The sequence below is a fragment of the Acomys minous genome (assembly GCF_964271855.1).
Source record: "Acomys minous genome assembly, chromosome: 19".
NCBI lineage: Eukaryota > Metazoa > Chordata > Mammalia > Rodentia > Muridae > Acomys > Acomys minous.
In genome coordinates this window covers 33,303,326-33,324,293 of record NC_140499.1, presented here as the reverse complement: position 1 = coordinate 33,324,293, position 20,968 = coordinate 33,303,326, and the positions used below count along the sequence as shown (strand labels likewise).

General features: G+C 40.7%; 1 protein-coding gene across 3 annotated transcripts in view; it reads left to right on the top strand.

The window, feature by feature from the left end:
- The window catches only part of TRPC4 (transient receptor potential cation channel subfamily C member 4), a 163,488-nt gene that overhangs the window by 48,621 nt on the left and 93,899 nt on the right, over positions 1 to 20,968 (top strand). For all 3 annotated transcript variants that reach the window (XM_084768321.1, XM_084768323.1, XM_084768322.1), the window contains exon 3: positions 17,431 to 17,949. In XM_084768321.1, the coding sequence (XP_084624447.1) occupies positions 17,431 to 17,949 (519 nt within the window). The remainder of the gene's footprint in view (positions 1 to 17,430; positions 17,950 to 20,968) is intronic.

Genomic DNA, 20,968 nt, shown 5'->3' with positions numbered 1-20,968 from the left:
AGGTGCACACATTACACATCAGTATTGTTTGTATCATTTATTAGAAGCACTGGACAAAGACTCCCAGACACAAGAGTTGAACGTGCAAGAGCATCAGGCTCAAACTCTCACTCAGGGAGTAGGTGGGTATTGGAGGCTGAGAAAAGTTGCTGTGTAATCTCTTCTCACCCTGTCTCGTGTGTAACCCTAGTTACACATTTCTTCTTGGCTTCTGGAATCTCTGAGGGGATGCACATGGATTTGTTTGACATGGTGATTAAGTTTTATCAGTAGGCAACACTAGTACAACCATATTTGTGCATAATAGCATCAGGAATAAGGGAATGAAATAGAAATGATTACGTTTAGGCTTTTAGCTTCTGAGTTTTATTTTCTGCGTGTGAATGTCTTGCCTGTACATATGCACAGGTATCCTTGGTGTCTGCAGAGGCCAGAAGGGGGGGGGTCACATTCCCCTAGAATTAGAGTTCTGGATGGTTATGAGCCACCACATCGGTTCTGGGAATTGAACCCAGATTCTCTGCAAAAGCAAGAAGCGCTCCTAACTGCTGTGCCATCTCTTGAGCTCATAACACATTTTAAGATAATACTGGAGCCCCACAGCATCTAGAACACGTTTGTAACCATATGAGATTGCTACCTTATGAAAAACCTCTGAGCAAGCTTTGTGGAAAGTTTTGTTTCTGCCATTTGATAAAGAGAGGTTAACTTGACTGAGTCAACATGAGCCGTTAGCTACAGTTATCTAAATGGGGATTCATGCCAGGATTCTTTCAGACATTGTGTCGCAGGGGTACTGAAGTTCCTTGTAGACAAAGGTCTGTACTTGCATGGGGGACTGTATGCAGCGAGTCACAATGCCTACTGTAACATCCCCAAGGCCCTGTGTGTTAAAGGTGTGGTTCTCTGCCTGTAGAGCTATCAGGATGTGGTGGGAAACGTGAGAGCTGGAGCTGAGTGGAAGGGCTTCAGGTTCCTGAGTGCATGCCCCTCCTCTTGCATGCTTTCCTTGGCTCTGTGTGAGGAGAATGGCTAACTCCGTTGCACATGCACACTCCTTGCGTGATGTCACAATGTGCCTGCCATCTCATCTCCATGCAGATGAGGGCAGCCGCTGGCTTGTCCCACTTACAAGCCCAAGGAAAGGTATTTCTTCACAAGTTTTGTGTGTCAGGCAAGTGTGACAGTAACAGTAAGCCAACACAATACTTCCTGTACTTTTATAAATCCTTATAAATCCTTATATATTCTTGTATTGCCTGAGAGAAATTTTTAAAAAACTATATTAGTTCAGAGACCATTTTTAATTTTTGTAACGGTTTTCCATCCACTGAGGTTAGCTAAATCTACTGACACAGAACGTAGCTGATCCCCTCTCCAGCTTCCTTAATGGCAGCATTGAATTAAAAGTTCATTTTTACTGGCTCTTACGGGAGCCTTACAAACTTCATGGAATACTTACCTAAGGCATTTGTATTAAGTAGTAAGGCACATCTGTTAAGTAACAGAACTGAACAAACCAGGAACAAACGCAGATACGTGGGTACTATGAGGAAGAAGCTCAGGGTTGGAGGTCAGTATATAACGGGTAGGGTAAACATCTTGAGGCTAAGAGGCTCAATATCTACCTCCAACAGAGGCCAGTGCAGGTCTGATTGTTTTCACGGGCTTTATAAGCTCCTTCTTTGGCCATTTTATAAACTGCCTCAGCAATCGAGAGCATGCCCACAGCCTGGGTTCTGGAGCCCGCAGCTCTGCAGAATTATCCTGAAATCCATTCAGCAAGAGGCTCCTGGTCTCTCTTAGTAATGCCAAGCTCACTGGATGTGCAGAACTGGCCTGCTTTCCTCCTGGGTAGCTGCAGGAAGAGATTGGCAGTAATAAAAGAGATGCTGCTGACACACTGAGAAATGCTGGGAAGGGGGAGGTGAGAACGGCACATTAGCAGGGAGTGTGGGAGGTGAATGTCAGGCCAAGCATACATCAGCGCTCTGGTGGAAGGCGGGACTCTGCCAGGAGTTTGTTCTGAGCTAATTCTTGACTCTGCAACTCTCTGCAGGGACAGGCACTGCCATCTTGCTGAAGGAGGTCCCACGGTCAACAGAAAGCTCTCCCCACATTTGCATTTTTAACTCCATCTGAGAAGGACTTAAAGCGCCCTGCCCTCTCTTTGGCCTTGTCCTGTTCTGTACACATCAAGTGTTTTGATAAAAAATACGAACCACTGTTGTCACTTTCCCATACTCCTCACATACCCCTTCATAATAAAAACAGCAGGAGGGAAAATACTTTCCCTAAAACCATAGATGGCTTAGTGAGTTTGGAATAGATCTTAAGGGCTAATGCTGTGTGCTTTATCAGTTTGCAAAGGTTTCCCAATTTTCAGGGTTTCCCTTTTAACTTCGGCCACAGCTGACCAACAGGAATGGAAATAATTATAGGTGGAGAGAGAACACAAAAGGGGTGAAATGTTCTGAGCGAGGCTGTGGTTTGGATCATAAGTATTGTCCCAGGGCCTGTGTCTGAGAGGCTTGGTCGTCAGCTCCTGGTTGTGTTGACAGCTGGGGCAGTTAGGGTGCTGGGTCAGTTGGAAGGAAGTTACGTCACTACAGATATGCCCTACCACTTTATCATTTACTCTCATTGCTTCCAGGGCACCATGAGGTGAACGGCTTTGTGTATTTGGAATAAAATCATAAGATAGAAAATACTTGGAAAAGGAAATTTACCAGGCACATGACAAAAGTGACCAAAGTGATTCTGTTTAGCACTGAGTGACAAGCATTAAAACACATTGGCTAACTACACACTTTTTATCAGAAAACACTCCACCAACATAGGAAAGACACACCTTTAATTCAGAAATTAATGTTTTTTGGGGAAAAAAAGCAAATTAGTTATACTTGGTAAGGGAAATACGAAAGGCAAACATTATCCTTATCTATGCATTAATTCTTTTGTACACAAGTTTATAATTTTGAATCTGGTTCAACATGTTGAAAGATACCATGTAATATTTGAGTATTTTATTTATATTTTACTAAGCAATGGTTCCAGTTACTTCCATGTTCCAGAAATGTGTTTATTTTGCTGTTCTTTGTGGCTGCAAGTTTATTGTGTGAATGTAACACATTTTCTTTGTTCACTCATATATCAATGGGTATTCAATCTTCTTCCATTTCCTGGTTTGCATAGAAAAGTAACCAGTGTGTGTATGCAGATATTTTTGTAGTGTGTTGACTTGAGGCCTTCTGGTATATAACCAAGAATAGTATACGGGAGAACTCTTTCCAATCATTTTATGAACTTCCACACAGAATTCCTTACTTGCTCCATAATTTTTACATGCCTACCAGCAGTTAATTAGTGTTCGTTATTTTTAACACCTTTGAGGCATTTTTTAAATCCTTTTTTTCCTTGATGAGATTGAATCTCAAAGCAGTCATAGTTTCAATTTACCCTAGAGCTAAGTGTGTTGAACACCTCTTCAGGTTTTTATTGACCATTTATATTTCTTGAATTTGAGAACTGCCTATATATGGTCATTTGTGGAATAATTGATTTGTCTATTGATTTTTGCTGCTTAACTTTTACAGTATATCCTAGCTATGCGTCCCTTGTCTGATATGTAGTTGGTAAAGATTTTTTTCCAGTTCTGTGTGCTTTTTCCCCTTTCATGATTGTCTCTTTTGCTGAAAAGAAGGCTCTTAAATTTCTCGTGATCTCATTGGCCAGTTCTTGAGGTAGGATTCTCCCCTGTGCTGTTGGAGTGTGTGTCAGAAACCCTCCTGTGTGCCAGCATCTTGAGCTTTTCCCCTTAGCATTTCCAGCACTTTAGGCCTCACGCTAAGGTCTTTGACCTCAGAACCATTTATTAAGAAGGCTATTGCATGTCCAGTGTATGTTTTTGACAAATTTGTCAAAAATTAAATAAATCCAACCATACAGTTCGGTTTCCGTGTCCTTTGTGCTCATCACTTGCGCTCTGTCTATGTTTTGCGCTGTATTATACAGTTGCCATGGGTTGTGACACAATTTCTTATCAAGTATTGAGATAGCCCCAGCATTTCACTTACACAAGTGTTGCTTCAGCTATCTGGGGTCTCTCTTGGTTTCATATAAACTTTCTAATTGTTTATTCTAGTTCTGTGGGGAGTAGAATTGGGATTTTAATGTTGATTATATTAGTCTGTAGATTAGCAAAACATAGCCATTTTCACAATATTCAGTCTGCCATTCCATGACTTTGGTAATTCTTCACATATTCTAGTCTCTTGTTTTGTCTTTTCTTTGTCTTACATATCCATAGTTAGCCTTATTCCTAGTTTTTTTTCTTACTATGAATGGAAGTTTCCATTTATTTGGTTTCATTATGTAATAGCAAAGCTACTAATTTTCTAAGTTGATCTTGTATCCTCTCACTTTATTGGAAGGTTAATTGGGTCTGAGAGTGTCCTGGTAGACCACTTAGGTCCTTCAATATATAAAGTCATGTCCTCTACAAATAAGAAACTGACTTTCTCCTTTCTTCTTTTTAGTTCACTTTACTTTATTCTCTTATTGCTTTAGCTAAGAATCTAAACACTACACTGAATATATAGATTATTACCCATCTCTCATACCAGGTTTTAGGTTTTAAGAGTTTAGAATAATAATTGGTCAACATTTTGCCATTTATAGCCTTTATTGTATTTAGGTATTTTTTATTCCCAATTTCTTTAGTATTTTTGTCATATAGGGGCATTGAATTTTGCTGAGTATCTTTTCTGCACTGATAAAAAGATCATTGATTTCTGTCATTAACTGTTTTTTGTCCTGAATTATTAGACTTGTTGATTTGTGTATATTGGGCCAACCTCATATTCATGGAATAGAAATTAAGTGGTAATGGTATGTGAGCTTCTCAATGTGTGTATTAAATTTTGAAGAATTGTGAAAATGTATACCTGTATTCATCAAGGAAACTTACATTATAGTTTTCTTTGTTTGGCCATTTCCATTTTTTATCTCAGGGTAATGTCAGCTTGTAGAATGAGCTTGGTAAAGTTCTTCATGTTCTTTCTTTTATGGGACAGTTTGAGGAACACTGTTGTCTTCCTTAAATGTTTCAACAATGCAATATTGAATCTGTCTGATCTAGAGTCATTCTGTATTGGGAAACTTTTTTTATCACTATTTTAATGTTTCTCACTGTTTATGTTATTAATGTATTCTTGATTTAATGGTGATAGGTCATATTTGTCTAGGAAGATACCTCTTTCTGCCCCCCTAGATTTTCTGTGGGTTGCAGAGAAGACTATATCTTGTTTCAGTTGAATGTGCTATTCTACAGATAACTGATGAGTTCATTTGGTCTATAGTGTTATGTAGCTCTGACAATTATTAGTTTATTTTTTTATTTAAGATGGTCCATTGAAAGAGGAGAACTAAAATCACTAAAGAGGACACTAAAATCACACATTCTTGTTGTATGGGGATGTATTTGAAATGTTATGTCTGTTATTGTTTTCATAATTGTTCTATCTTCTTGATGAACTGTCCCTTTTACTAATACATAGTTACCTTTGCTATATATTGAGAATAATTCTGGTTTTACATCTACAATACCAACCCTCAGAATAGCTAGAGTGGATTGAATTTGCTTCTGTCCATCTCAAAGACTGGCACCCATCTTTTGACTTTCAATCTATGGATATCTTTACCAGTGGGTACTTTTCTTAGAGACAACATATGATGGGATACAGTTTTCTAATCCAGTCAGACATTCTGGGTCTTTCTATCAGTAGATGGAGGCACTTACACTTAAGTTTCTTACTGACATGCTTATCAGTTCTTGTTGATGGGGGTGGGGGTGGTTAGACTACTGTTCTTGCCTTTTTTTTTAACTGTTAGTTTCAGACTTGGCTTGTTAGAGCTGATGGATTACTTCTTTTCTTTCATTTGTTCTAGATTTTTCTTGCCCGAGCTCTTGTGATTGGCACTCGTTCATTATTCCCTGTATATTAAGTTCATTTAAGTCTTTCCTGCATGCTGCTTTGTGGCTGTGTGCTTCCCTTGAACTTCTCTGTCAGTTTAAAGAAGATAGCTTTGTTGGATATACCCATATTAGTCAGCAGTTATTTACTTTCTGGGCTTGAATTTCAGCCTGTCAGCCAGAGATCTGACCTTATATTGATATTCCTGCCTATGTTAGTGAGTTGATATTTCCCCCTCTAGCCTTTGTGGTGCATGCGTGCTCATGTGTGTGCATAAATGTGTGTGTGTGTGTGTGTGTGTGTGTGTGTGTGTGTGTGTGTGTGTGTGTGTGTGTGTATTTGTATGCATGGTGTTTGTTTTCAGGTATATATTTATGTTGGTACATTATGTGGGTACCCATGCACAGTATATCCATATGTGTAGAAGCAAAAGTTTACCCTTGGATGCCATTCCTCAGTTACCTTCCTCTTTGTTTTCTGAGTCAAGATCTTTGATTGGCATGGTTTTCTACCATTAGGATATGTCAGTGAATTCCAGGGATGTGCTTCTCCCCATGTCCCCACTATGGGTATTACAAGTATGTGTCACCATACCTTTATTTATTTTTTTTACTGTGGATCTTGAGGACAACTGAGCTATTTCATCAACCCCCCCCTTGAAACTTTGAATAGTGGGTTTCTGTTTTTGTTTTTGTATTTTTATCCTCCTATGATGCCGCACAAGTTTCTCCTGTGTCTCATGAAGAGATTCTCAGGTCACGTGTCAGTTTCTAGATGTCTGTTGTGCTTAAACATCGGGTTCTTCCTATTAGTCAGGTAATTTCCTACCCCAACTTTATTTAATTTAGTGTTTATCTCAGCACTTTCCTCCAGCCTATGTGGATCTGGAGTTCTTGGATCTTTTTTTTTAACTTTTTTCATATTGTTTTTTGATGGCCGTGGCTCGTCTGAAGTCTGCGTCTCTCTTGCAGGCATCTGTCACTCATCACGTATGTTCTTTATCATCTCTCCCAGGTCACTTTGTCCATTTTTTCCTAAGTCTATGCCCTAGTTATAGTTTTTTTTGGGGGGGGTTGGATTTCTTGCATACTTTTTGTGTGCTTTAAGATTTCTGTCTCAGATTTACTGTTACACTCTTTAGAAATAGTTTGTCCAAATCTTCTGCTTGCACACACGGACACTCAGACTCTGGCTTCGCTTAACCTGCTTTGCTCTGCAAACACTATCTTGAACTCCACCACACCGCCATGTCCCTACACAGAGCTGGTGTTGATTATCCACAGAATTACTGGTAGGCTCACGATTTCACCCCTGCTCCTTTATTCTAGATTTCACACTCCAGCCTTCTGTGTTTCCGCTTGCTTGTGGCATCACAGATCCCGTTTTCCCTCATTGCTGCTTCCCATCTACACATGGGCTCTCCCTCATTCCTTGCTTTGGTTATATATCACCCTTTCATGCTGACAATGGGAATTATGGGACTTTTAATAGGCAGGGCCAGTGAAAGGTGCTATGTCATGGGTAGTACACCATGAGATTGATGAGACTCTGTGACTACCATGATGTGTCCCGCAGGCCCAAGCATCTAGGAAATCTGCCATGCACTGAATCCTCTAAAACCGAGCCCAGGCCAACCCTTTGTCTTTTTAAGCTGATTGTCACAAGTATTTGCTGCAGTAATGGATGCTTGACTGACACAATCCTTTTGTAATATACACTGGCAACCACCTCCTCTGTCTTGTAACCAGGAATCCAGAGGGGGCTTGAAGAAAGGCATGCAGCCGTCTGGACTAGTTTCATTCTAAAGGCATGCTGGTGCATTTTGAGTGAGCACAGGTGGCTCCCACTTGTCTTCATGACATGCAGCGAGACCGCGAGGCACGTTTCCTACTTCCTGGAGCAATTATTGTTTTCTTGCACTAATAGAATTGACTGTGAAGGAAAGCCCACTGGCCCATTTCACTGTACTGCCCTCAGCATCCTGCATCCCGCACTGTACAATTGTCTGCCTCACTGTCTCTGTTCTCAATACCCTTTACAGCTCCTTGCTCAGCGTCTCACAATCTAAATTTTGAAATGTCAGGGAGTTCAAATCTCTAGCTACTATTTTCTCCCTGAACTCACTCTTGCTTGTAAAATGACATTCAGTCTCATGGCTTTAAATACTGCTTGTACATTGATAACTGTCAAATACAGAGGTCCACGTTTCTAAGCTTAACACGAAAAGACTCTATCTTGTTCCCTCTTATGTCTCCAAACCTCTTCTCTGAGGATGTCCTCAAGAAGTGGCCTCTTGTTCTGCTCCAGCCTGAGTGTTCAGTCACCCTTGGCCTCTCTGTGTGACATTTCATCTTAGATCTATAATATTTTATTAACAAATCCCAATGGCTTCCATTTTGTAACCTACCCAGTATTTCCCCACCCACTGTGTTCTCCACCGTAATTTCTGTCTTCCTTTGATGCCTGCCATCTTCCTCCTTAATGTAGCCTCTGCCCCACTAGTTTGTTCTCAGTGCAAAGGCCAGACTGGTTCTGCTTTAGGTGGCCATGCCGCGTTGTCTCTCTGCTCATAATATCCCAATTCCTCTTCACTTCACTCTGGAGTAACAGCCACAGTGGTAGGAATGGGTCAAGTTGCAGGTGGTCGCCTCCTACTTTTATCTAATAGTGCCATTTGCACTCTTCCATCATGCACTGTCCCGCTAACTCCATTGTCCAAAGCTCCGGGCATGCCCGGCGTTGTTGTCTTTGCGCCCATCGTCTTTTCTTCCAAGAGTGCTCTGCCCTCAGTCACGAGCTTCACCCGCCCTTCTCATTCTTCCGTGTTTCAGTCTTGGTTCCCTTTGTCTATAGAGAGCTGTAATCTAATCTCTGTTCCATGCTTCCTTTCTTCCTACTCTACTGTGGCTTTCCTTGTGAATTCTACAGCTCTAATATATATATATATATATATATATATATATATATATATATATATATATATATTGGTTTTTTTGGAGACAAGGTTTCTCTGTATAGCCTTGGCCATCCTGGACTCATTTTGTAGACCAGTCTGGCCTCGAACTCACAGCGATCTGCCTGCCTCTGCCTCCCGAGTGCTGGGATTAAAGGCGTGCGCCACCATGCCCGGCTCAGCTCTAATATTTTTAATATACCCATCATCTTGTGTACGCAGGGTTGTGTCTTTATTACTTCTTTGGATGAAGACAAAGAAGTCATCTACAGGGCACATCTCTCTATTATTCCTGGAAGTGGACAGAATGAGTAGCAGGAGCTCCATCGGCACCAAGCAGTTATTGAATGTCTGGAAAGATAGACTTTCGCATTGACCAACCACAGTTACTGCAAGCAGAGCAGCGAGCACCGTGTAGGGAACAGTGAGGACACTGGGTTCATTGAGTCTCAGCAGTAACAGAGCTCAAGAGTCGCGTGGACACGTGTCATCTGGGGAGACTAAGAGAGGGCCACCATAGAGATGACAGTAAAGGTGGAGGCGCCAATTACACTAATCATAACAGATTATGCTTTGTGAAGTATCATATACAGAATGCTTTCATGTGTGACTTTGACCTTAGCCCTTAAGAGAATCTTAAGTCAAGACCATATGCAGCTGCTTTTGTTTGTTTGTTTGTTTTTTGTCTTTTGTTTTTGCTGATGAGAAAACTGAAGACGAACAGGCAGTGTCCTTCGATAGCATTGTAAAAACTGTAATTAATGCAGCCATTTCTACACCCATGCACTACCATCCCAAGAAAAACAGTTGTGGATGCTCAAGGAACAGAGAGTTAAAAAAAAAAAAAAAAAAAAAAAAAAGAGGGATAGATGGCAAAACACGGCCAAGATAAATGGAAATTCAAATACTGGGCCAGAGTTAGTGTATAATTGATAACTCCTGGGAAATTACACTTAAACTTAGCCAGTTAACACCTTTTAAAGGTCATTTTAATAGATTCTCCTTCCCTGTAACTTACAGCACCTATATATACTGAGACTTTTCAGTGATCACCAACTGGGGCATATGCACAGCAGTTCACAACAGAGACCTTCACATTCTAGGGAGACAGCTTAAAATTCTAGTGACAGACAAACTTCTGAACCTTGACATATGTGCTCACGAAGCTGCCCGCCAGGAAATGGCTGCTCTACCTCGCAGATGAATCAAGTACTATAATTGGGACGGTGTTTATGTGAGGAGACGCAAATGAATCTGGAGCAACTGAGCAAGACAGCTCTCTGCTCTTTCTCCAAACAGTCCCAGGGTTGTCATGCATTCCTCCTCTGTTTAGTGACTTATAGCGATCAACAGGTTCTCACCTTTCTTCTTTACCACAACCCTGTGGGAATAAACTTTGAGAAGTCTTCGATGTATGTTTCTCCAAATCTTAATCTATAAAGAGAAAGATCTGAAATAAATGTATACGTTGGAGAAGGGGAGAGCAGAAATAACAAGATATTGACTGGTTTTGTCATTTTCGTGCAGAAAAAAAAAAAAAAAAACTGGCTGAGGCAGGATTTAATGTGTGTTCTCTTATCTTGGTGGTACCTGAGCAGTTCTCAATCTATCCCAGATGCCTTACCCAGAAGATGCATAGTTTCAGCATTGGAGAGATGGCTCCTAGGTTAAGAGCACTTGCTGCATTTCCAAAGGATTGGAGTTTGGTTCCTAGCACCCATGCTTAGCAGTTCATAATTACTTGTAAACTCAAGCTGTGGTGGACCAGCACCCTCTTGGGCCTCCAGCAATACCTGCACTTTTGAGCATACATAAAAAACACATTTTAAGACAAAAATGTATACTATGTTGGAGAATTTAGAGTCTAGAGTCAGTCAACATAGGTTTTTGTGTGATCATGGACAAGGTACTTAATTTCACTAAGACTTGCCATTCTCATTTGTATGAAATAGAACATTTATCTAAAAATAAATACCTGAATAATGACCAAGGTGAGACACAGGCCATAGAGCATGGTATGTGTTAGTTGTTACTCATATCATTATCACCAGACTCCAGGCACATTGAGATGATGTTGTCACCTAACTGAGATATAATTGTCCATAACCTATTGAATTTCATGCAAGTATTCCTATCTCTAAAATTTGTCACCAAAGCTCTTAGTGTTGTATTTCACACATGCCCCTTGTCAATGGTTTTTCTCTTTTTGTCAGTATTTTAAATTTGAAGCAGGGCATTTTATAGGCCTACCATAAAACCATGTGTTTAATATAATTTAAAACAAATGTATTAATGATTAATAGTTAAAATTATTTGCAAAGGTGAAAATGCACATGGATATTGTCATTAATGTTTAAGTCTAGTCCATCACTTGCTTGAGAGGTCTACAGAACTTTATAAGAGCCTTTAAGGAGACAAGGAAAATGGAGTTGCACATAGTGTGCACTTCTACTCTCTCCAGTTTCTTAAGGAGCTTGTTTGTCTCCTCTCACAGATAATTAATAATTCCTCTGCTTCTGCCTGCCCTCATGGTGGTTGTCATTGCAGTGGGAATGTTTGGACTGTGTTCTGGGTGATTGATATATTTAGGTGAAGAGGAAGGAGAAGGAAAAATCAACAAGGGAACTGTGATGGGATTTGAGGTTGCAGTGACCTAGCCACTGAAGTGTGATGCAAAAAAAAAAAAGTGCTGACATGCCAGGTCCCCCTGATGAGTGGGTCTTGGCTCACCAAATGAGGCATTGTGGTCCAATGGGGTAAGACAAGGAGACAAGGGACAAGTCTGCATAGATGTTCAACAATGCTTAATGAATCTAAAGAAGGGAGCCTTTCCATAAGTAGCTGGATTAAAATTCTACAGTATTAAAAATGAGATGTTAGGCCATCCCTAGAGCAATGCAGACAGTATTTCTCCTCCTCCTCCTCCTCCTCCTCCTCTTCCTCTTCCTCCTCTTCCTCCTTCTTCAAATATCTGATGTTGTAATGTTTGATGAGGAAAAGCTGTGCTTTTCTCAAATATTTATATCTCTTGAAAAACGTGTATGTATTTGCCAAATTTCTATCATGGCAAACAGTGACACAGCCTCCTTTTGATATCCATGGGAGATTGGATTCTCCTAGCACGTGCAGCCGCTGGGGTGCTTTAGTCCTTTATATAAAAGGGTGAGTCACCTGCATACTAACTCCACACATGATCCTTCAAATTAATTCTGGACTCTTATAATACCTAATACAATGTAAATGATCCACAATTGCAATTTTTATGTTGAGGCAAGAAGAAAAAAAATAGTTTATACATATTCAATGCAGATCCTTTTTACAAAATATTTTGTTTATATATTACTTCTTATGTGCATAAATATTTTGCCTGTACATGTCTGTGTACATGTGCATCCAGGGCACACATGGGATAGAAAAGGATGTCAGATCCCTTGGAACTGGGGCTACAAATGCTTATAAGCCACCACGTGGATGCTGGGAGTTGAACCCAGGTCCTCTGCAAGAGCAGTAAGTGCTCTTAACCTTTCTCTGTCCCTAGTAAGAAACATCTTTAAAAGAACTTTTGATGTGTGCTTTGTTGAATCTGGGTGTAGAGCCTGGGAGTGAAGGAAGGTCATTGTGTGGAGAAGTGTGAGGTGTGATCGCCATGGCTGCTGGGGTGAGTGTTTTGGGGAGTGACACATGTGGGTCCCAGAACTCACAAAAACAGCAGGTCCTCTCCTACAAGGCTGCAGACACTCACATTCTGTCAGCAATGAAACGTATCCTCACAGTGCTTCAAAGTTGGCAATATGGTAGGAGCACAGTACATTTGGCTCTTGTTTTAATTTCCCTTTGTGTAACTGTCCATGAGAAAGATCCTGGCATTTCGGGTTTTGATGCTTTGACTTTCTCCTGGGAGGAAGATATATAGAAGCATCCACATGTCTCTTCTCTGCCACCGAACTTTCTTTTGGCTTCACTGATGCTCTGGGTAATGGGGACAGTCAATGTGTTTCCTTTGTTGCACGTGTCCTTTACTGTTGTTAATATTTGGTATTTTTTTCAACATTGCATGCAAGGACTGAATAATAAAATATTCAGGTTTCAATTCCATGTTTACATTTTTGCTGAGAGAGTTCTCCTTAACCCCAGGACCACATAACTATTTATTTTTTTCTAAAATTATGTTGCTTTTTGGTTTTAATATTTAAATATTTACTTCATATCAAATTTACTCTTATAAACTGAGTTAGAGGACTAATTTTGTTTGGGTGGAACATTGCTTAAGTGTCATTTAATAAATGATCTGCTTATCCACAGTTCTACAAACTCTGCTATTCACACAGAAAGGTATTTTATGTAATCCTCAGGGATCATTGTGGTAAAATAGCTGTCCGCGGGAATCATATTCTCACTATATCTGTGAAGCATATTCTGTACCACAGCTTTTAGTCATTTTTAGGTAATTCTTCCATATTAACTAACATTTAGCATTTCATCGACGTCTAATATAAAAGATTCCAACAAAATGGTATGAAATAAATATGTTTTTGTGGAACTTGACCTAATGATGGTTTTATGATTTTCTCCATATTTTATAGACTAGAAGTGTTTATAGTTTCCTTAGTTCTGTTGTTTAAACTCTCTTTTTTTTTTTTTTTTTTTTGGATTTTGGTACAATGTGTTTTGGTTGTATTTTAAGCGCCTCTCCCAATTCTCCCTGTGTCCCCTTTGCTACCCATACATTGTGCCTTAAAGCTTATCAAGATCAATGTGTGCTGCCCAGGTGCTCTTATATACGAGGCCTTCCACTGGACTGTGGTCCTCTTCCCCGAGGTGGACCCCTAGCGAGAACTAACTCTCCCCCTCTCTCAGCACTAAACAACTGCTAAGAGCTCCTTAGCTAGGGTGGGGCTTGGCTCCCACTTCTCTCCATACTGAGATTTGGCTTGGCTTGGACCTGTGTGAGGCATGTGCATACCATGTGCATGATGTCACAGCCGCTTCACGTTCATGTGTGCAGCCGCTGATACTGCTCCCTGTATTCATACAGTGCCTTTGGCGCTTCAGTCTTTCTGCCTCTTCTTCCTCGATGATCTCTGAACCTTGTTTTAGGGGGTGGGGTGCTTGGATGAATATGTCCCATTGAAGGCAAAGCATCCTGCTGCGTCTGCGCAGTGGCCAGTGGTTGCTCTCTCTGGTAGTCACCATCTAATGCCAATAGATTCCCCCCATACTTGGATCTTATTCCAGATTAATACAATTTTACTTTTTTCTACTAGGTTTTTAATTTTCTTTAACTCATTTATCACTGTTAAATATTTTGTCACTTGTAATTTCCATTTAAAAGAACTCTCTGCATAATATGTTCTGTTTTACATGTTGCTAATTTAGAGACGTGCCCTAACTTTTGCTATCTGAACATTGCATGGGACCTTGTGAATGTGTCTAATACAGGATTGGGTTATTTCACTGAGCACAGGGCCATGCAAGCCGTCAAAGTCAGACTTGCCTCATTTCCTTTTTTTTTTTTCTCCTCGAGACAGGATCTCTCTGTGTAGCCTTGGCTGGCCTCAACTCACTTTGTAGACCAGGCTGGCCTCGAACTCACAGCGATCCACCTGTCTCTGCCTCCTGAGTGCTGGGATTAAAGGCATGCGCCACCACTGCCTGGCCTCATTTCCTTCTTAACATGCAGTTTTGACATGTATCATGGTTTGGGTATAGGGAGTGGTGCACACCACACAACAAAGATTCAGTCACCACAGTGGGCAGGCCCCGCACCTGGCTCATTTGTGATTCCCTTGTAGTGAGAATACTCAAAATGTCCCTTCTTTTCTCACTTATTCCACAACGCTAGTGACTTTAAATGCATAGTTTTTTATACCTTGGATTTTAGCGGGAGTATCGAAGCCGGAACCATTGTTTTACATCATATCTGAGATCTGGTCAGCCCTCGCTAGACCAATCATGTCCTAGAGCAGGAACCGTCCTTGCTGCTTATTCTTCATTTAACTTTTGATTGCTCTTTAAGTTTCTTTTACTTCCATGAGGCATTTGCCAGATATTTTCTCTTATGAAGAAAACTGGCACATGTGTCTGCACCCTTGCTCATGTGTGCTGATGGCACATGTGTCTGCACCCTTGCTCGTGTGTGCTGATGGCACGTGTGTCTGCACCCTTGCTCGTGTGTGCTGATGGCACGTGTGTCTGCACCCTTGCTCGTGTGTGCTGAGTGTGTTATGCTCTGTGTTATCCACCTAATAGTCTGTAATCATCATAAGGCTAGAACACAAACACACACTCTCTCTCAGTAACAATAGCTGCATTGCTACAAAAATTAAATATGCTACTTTACTTTTCTGAACCTCCAAATTTTCAGTTTCTCCTCTAAATGGCGCCTCTTTGATCAGTGTGTTGCAATAAAAACCTTCTGTTGCGTCTTCTGCTTGCAATCCAGTGAGACTCAAGGCACTTCTTGTTGGTGGGGAATTTCCCTCATGTGTTTTGATGAAATCCACACACACTCCCTCCCTTCCATTTACTCCTGCCCCAAGCACCTGCGTCTCCCAGTTTCATGGGTTCTGTTTTAACCCCATTGAGTGTGGTTAGGCTCCACAGGCAGCCTAAGATTTCATTAGGTCATGCCACACCAGTGTTAAAGATCTCCACATTTAGAGCAGTAAGCATGCGAAAGTGCTCGGTTCACTTTCAGCTGCCTTTTATGACTATTCCCAGACCAAGGTTTCATCCTAGGTCAGATCAAACTGCTAATGCATTTAAAGTTGCAGCTACCCACATACACTCACCCAGTCATCTTCGCTCCATGGACTAACTGTGAGCATGCTGGTAAGTGTTTCACCTTATGTGGAGACCAGAGCTGTGTTGCTGTATGCTGGCAGTCTGTATACTGCTTAATCCTTTGGAGCAGCAGGTTAGCCCTAAAATGATAACGATTGAATTTGATCAGATAATAGTGTAATCTAAGTGACCGACCCATCCATCCATCCATCCATCCATCCATCCGTCTATCCACTTGCTCATTAATTGATTCATATAACTGCCACCTGTTTTTGTCTAAATCGCTCCTATATAAATATGTCTTTGTATAATTGGGTGTGTGTATGAATTTTCAAATTCTAAATGGCATCTATTCATTGGATTTTAAAATAAACTTGAAGTTGATTTGAATTAGAAAGTCAAATCTGCATGCACGAGGGATGAAAAGTGCTTATAATCTGAATTATAAAAAATAAGTTAGTATATTACATTAAAAGGTTATAATTGAGAACGAAATGAAACTGCAGAACCCAACTAGTTTTGACTAAGCAAATTGGAATAAGTGCCTCTTTTTATGAAGCTTCTGTTCTATGTAGTGTCTGCTACAGAGTGCAGAAGATTCTTGAGTCATGGAAACTACATATTATGAGGAAAACTATTCTACATGAAACAGAATTAGAACCTTGCTCACATGTTATATGCCAAACCAAGAAAAATGCCCATATTAGAATATGGACATAGATGGGCATCATGGCACATGTCTCTAACCGCCACACTCTGGAGGCAGAGGCAGGTGGATCTCTGTGAGTTCAGGCCAGCCTGTTTTACAGAGTGAGTTCCAGAATAGCCAGAGCCACACAATGAGATCATGTCTTGAAAATAAACAAAACAAGCCAAAAGGAATATGGATACTATTTTTAACATCTCTAGTATACAAAATAATGCTGTGGGCACATTTATTTTTCTGTCAGTATAATATTTTCAAAAAATTCTGAATATAAAAAGACGAAGACTCTTAGGTTGGATAGCTGTCGCTTTATGATAAATTTCACTCCTGAAATTGTTTCATTATTAGTATGAAATATATATTCTTTTCGTTTGTTTGATGATTGATTGTTTTTGTTTTGGGGGGGCCAGGGTTTCTCTGTGTAGCCTGGGTTGTCCTAGATTCTTTGTAGACCAGGCTGGCCTTGAACTCATAGAGATCCACCTGCCTCTACCTCCCGGAGTGCTGCGATTACAGGCGTGTGCCACTGTGCCCAGCTAAATTTGGGTACAGTATCATATTATAGATTTAAAAAAAAAATCTGTGTGCCTCAGATCAGAGCCAAATGGCTTCACCATAAAGTCCACGAATGACTCCTAAGAACAGCAGTTGGCCTATGAGGGAATAGAGCCTCCGTGTGTGTGCAGGTAACTCTAGGGTTGGATAATGTTACAACGACTCCATTAGAAAAATCACCATCTTTACAATAAGACTTAGGCAAACAGTCACACTCCGCCTGAGTGTTTGCCTCCAGGTATGGATTTCAGGGGGAAAAGTCATAATTTATTTTGCAAGAAGGATGTTTTATTAGAGATAATTTTTTAAAATATGTCATTTTGGGAGGCTCTGTTTTACAGGGAAACATGACAAATGATTTATGATCCTTGCTCCACACGGCTGCCCTGTGCTGTTTGAAATTCAGAAGCTGCAAGCAATGGGCATGCACCCACACCTCTGCTTTGTTCTTTCCCCAGGTGCCTCCCATTCTTCTCGATAAGCAGTTCTCCGAGTTCACTCCAGACATTACACCTATCATCTTGGCTGCACATACAAATAATTATGAGATCATCAAACTTTTGGTCCAGAAAGGTGTCTCGGTGCCCAGACCGCACGAGGTCCGCTGTAACTGTGTGGAGTGTGTCTCCAGCTCGGATGTGGACAGCCTCAGGCACTCACGGTCCAGGCTCAACATCTACAAGGCATTGGCCAGTCCCTCGCTCATCGCCCTGTCAAGCGAAGACCCTTTCCTCACAGCCTTCCAGTTAAGCTGGGAGCTGCAGGAACTAAGCAAAGTGGAGAATGAATTCAAGTCGGAGTATGAGGAGCTGTCTAGACAGTGCAAGCAATTTGCTAAAGACCTCCTAGATCAGACACGGAGTTCTCGAGAGCTGGAAATCATTCTTAATTATCGTGATGACAATAGTTTGATCGAAGAACAGAGTGGAAATGATCTTGCGAGGCTAAAATTAGCCATTAAGTACCGTCAAAAAGAGGTGAGTGCTGGCAGACGCAATCCATCAATGAGATAGAATCTCACTGCTGACAAACCAAGTGCTACTTAGAATTAGTGTTACACTTAACAGCATTTTTATTCTCTTGTAAGTAGGTGGCATTTAGTGTTGGCCAGATTCATAATTATCTCCACGCTGAAGGACAGTGATAAGTGGTTCAGTAATTGGAAGTTGCTTTTGGCATTTGTGTTAAAGCACGTACACTCACTTGTCATAAAATGGAAAGCTAACAAACTTTGGATTCCCCAGGCCAAGCAAAGAATTTTCAATTTTACCATTTATGACTCTTGTCAGTCTAGACTCTAAAGGGTCACACATAGCACTTGTTGAGTTTTCTTATTTACTTAATGAAACTGATTTTATACTGTTCTTATACATATATATATGTATATTTGAAATGCTTCCTTAAAATTCATAGGAAAACTAACACGTGTGGGTGGGTGTAATGACAATTAATTATAAGCTATTTTACCTGAATGTATCATTAGAAATTAATACAAGAAGAGTCTTTTGTTCAACAGTAATGAATCTGTTGGAGCTTTCTCATGTTTGCTTACCTTCTTGATCTGTAAGGAATAGGAGGCTAAAGAGTTAGTTGTGGTGAATAGCTTTTCAATGACATTTTGGTAGATTTTGATATTTTCAATGAAGGAAACTAAACCACTCACATCTGTGTCTAGACCACTCACATCTGTATCTAGACCACTCACATCTGTATCTAGACCACTCACATCTGTGTCTAGACCACTCACGTCTGCACCTAAACCACTCACATCTGCACCTAAACCACTCACATCTGCACCTAGGCCGCTCACATCTGCACCTAGGCCACTAATATTTGTATTAGGCCAATCACGTCTACAACTAGACCATCCACATCTGCACCTAGACCACTCAGTCCACACCTAGGCCACTAATATCTGTACTAGGCCACTCACATCTGCCCCTAGACCACTCAGTCCACACCTAGGCCACTAATATCTGTACTAGGCCACTCACATCTGCGCCTAGGCCACTCAGTCCACACCTAGGCCACTAATATCTGTACTAGGCCACTCATATCTGCCCCTAGACCACTCAGTCCACACCTAGGCCACTAATATCTGTACTAGGCCGCTCACATCTGCACCTAGACCACTCACATCTCTATCAGTTGCAATTTCTGTCTGTATCCAGTTCTCAAATATTCTTTTTTTTTTCTGTCACTTGTTTTTTTAGTATCCATAAAACATTAGTCCCTTTTCACTCTTGAAATCAAATAATTATGTATTCCTAAACAATATGGAGGAAAGACATAGTGTAGAAACGATGGATGTAGGGATGTAGGAAAAGAGACTATTCGATTTTATTTTATTTTTATTACTTTCTGTTTATGACTGCAGTGCCTGTCGAAGCCAAAAAGGGGAGTCAGATCCCTCAGAACTGGAGGTACAGGTGGTTGTGAGTGGCCATGTGGGTGCTGAGAGCTGAGGCCTCTTCAAGAGGAGCCAGTGCTCTTAACTGCTGAGCAATCTCTCTAGCCCTGAGATGACTTGGTTTTAAAATCATCTTTTTATACTGTTCTGAATCAGGCCTGCTGCTTTTCTAGTACTATCTTCTAAATTTTTCAAATTCAGGATACCTTAGGATGCTCTCCTGGGTTCGCCTATTGTCTCATTCTCGTGGCCCCGAGACTAACTGACGTCTCACCCTGAGAGGGATGGGGACGATGGCTCCTGCCATTTCCTCTCACTCTCAAGCCAGAGACCTGTGCTGACTTGGGCCTCGGGATCCTTATGTTTAAGAATCAAGGATCTATTGTCTAAAAGAAACTAAAACAATTTGAATATGCAGCAGACAGATGAAGTGATGAAAAAGTGACATGATTTTGAAATTTCTGAGCACCAGAGTGAAAATCCATTGTGCGCAGTACAGATGGAACTTAGACTTGGGCTCGGGTTTAGACGATCTCTTATTAGCACAGCATCATGGTTGCCTTTCTCTGCTTCTCCCCAGGGCTGGGGTGTTTACAAGACTGGCTAATGATTGTCAAGGTCACCTGTGCACTCTCGACTTTTCCCTTTATACTGTGGGTGTAATAAAATCACCCAGATGTTCAAACTACAAAACCAAAACCAAAAAAGAGACAGTCTGCTTGGCTCCTGTGTTCATCTTAGCAGCCCCAAATCAATGCAGCTTTACTTGTTTGTTTGTTTGCATATTACTATTTCTTTCTATGCTGATCTTGGTCCTTCTGTTTTAACACTGCCTTCAGCTACAGTGACTTTTTGAAAGCCCAGCAATAAACTTTTGACAAATTGCTTTACAGTATCGTCATGACAGAATGCCTTTAGTGAGAGTTAATCCTTTAAGCTACTGAATTTTTGTTTTAAAAATGTCTAAGACAACTATTTTAATGTGAACTTCTTACATATGCGTATGTCTGTTCATGTTGGCTCACAAACCAGTTTCATGCGGTTTAATCATTCATTCATTTCTCCATCATTAAACCTTTGACTATGTTTCACACAACAAATTCCAAGCAGAGCTCAGAGCATTTGTCCCTGCTTGATATCACAGCTCAGCCCTCCCACGCACCTTACAGTCAATCAGGAGAGATGGTAAACAAATTGAAACATTAAAAATATTTGTTCCTCCTGGATACCTGTTTGTTTACCTCAGTTCTTTGTATACTTCGTGATTTTACAAAGTGAGCACACCTTCAAAGTCTGGGCAACAAAAGTCACAATTTAAATCTCATGTTTGGCATGCAGACATCAAGGCATCAAGGGAAGGCAGGTGACCATTCCCAACACTCTTTTAAGATGCCTGTTATTCTGCTAATATGCGGCTGGAGGTAATAGGACCCACAAAAATACCAAGATGAAAGACGGACCAAATAGAATCTGTAATAAGAAAGTACAAATTAGTAATGGCCTTTTAGAGAGGTTTTTTTTTTTTTTACAAAAAAAAAAAAGCATCAATTTGCATTTTCTTCTTTCATCTTCTGAGAAGAAAGGTG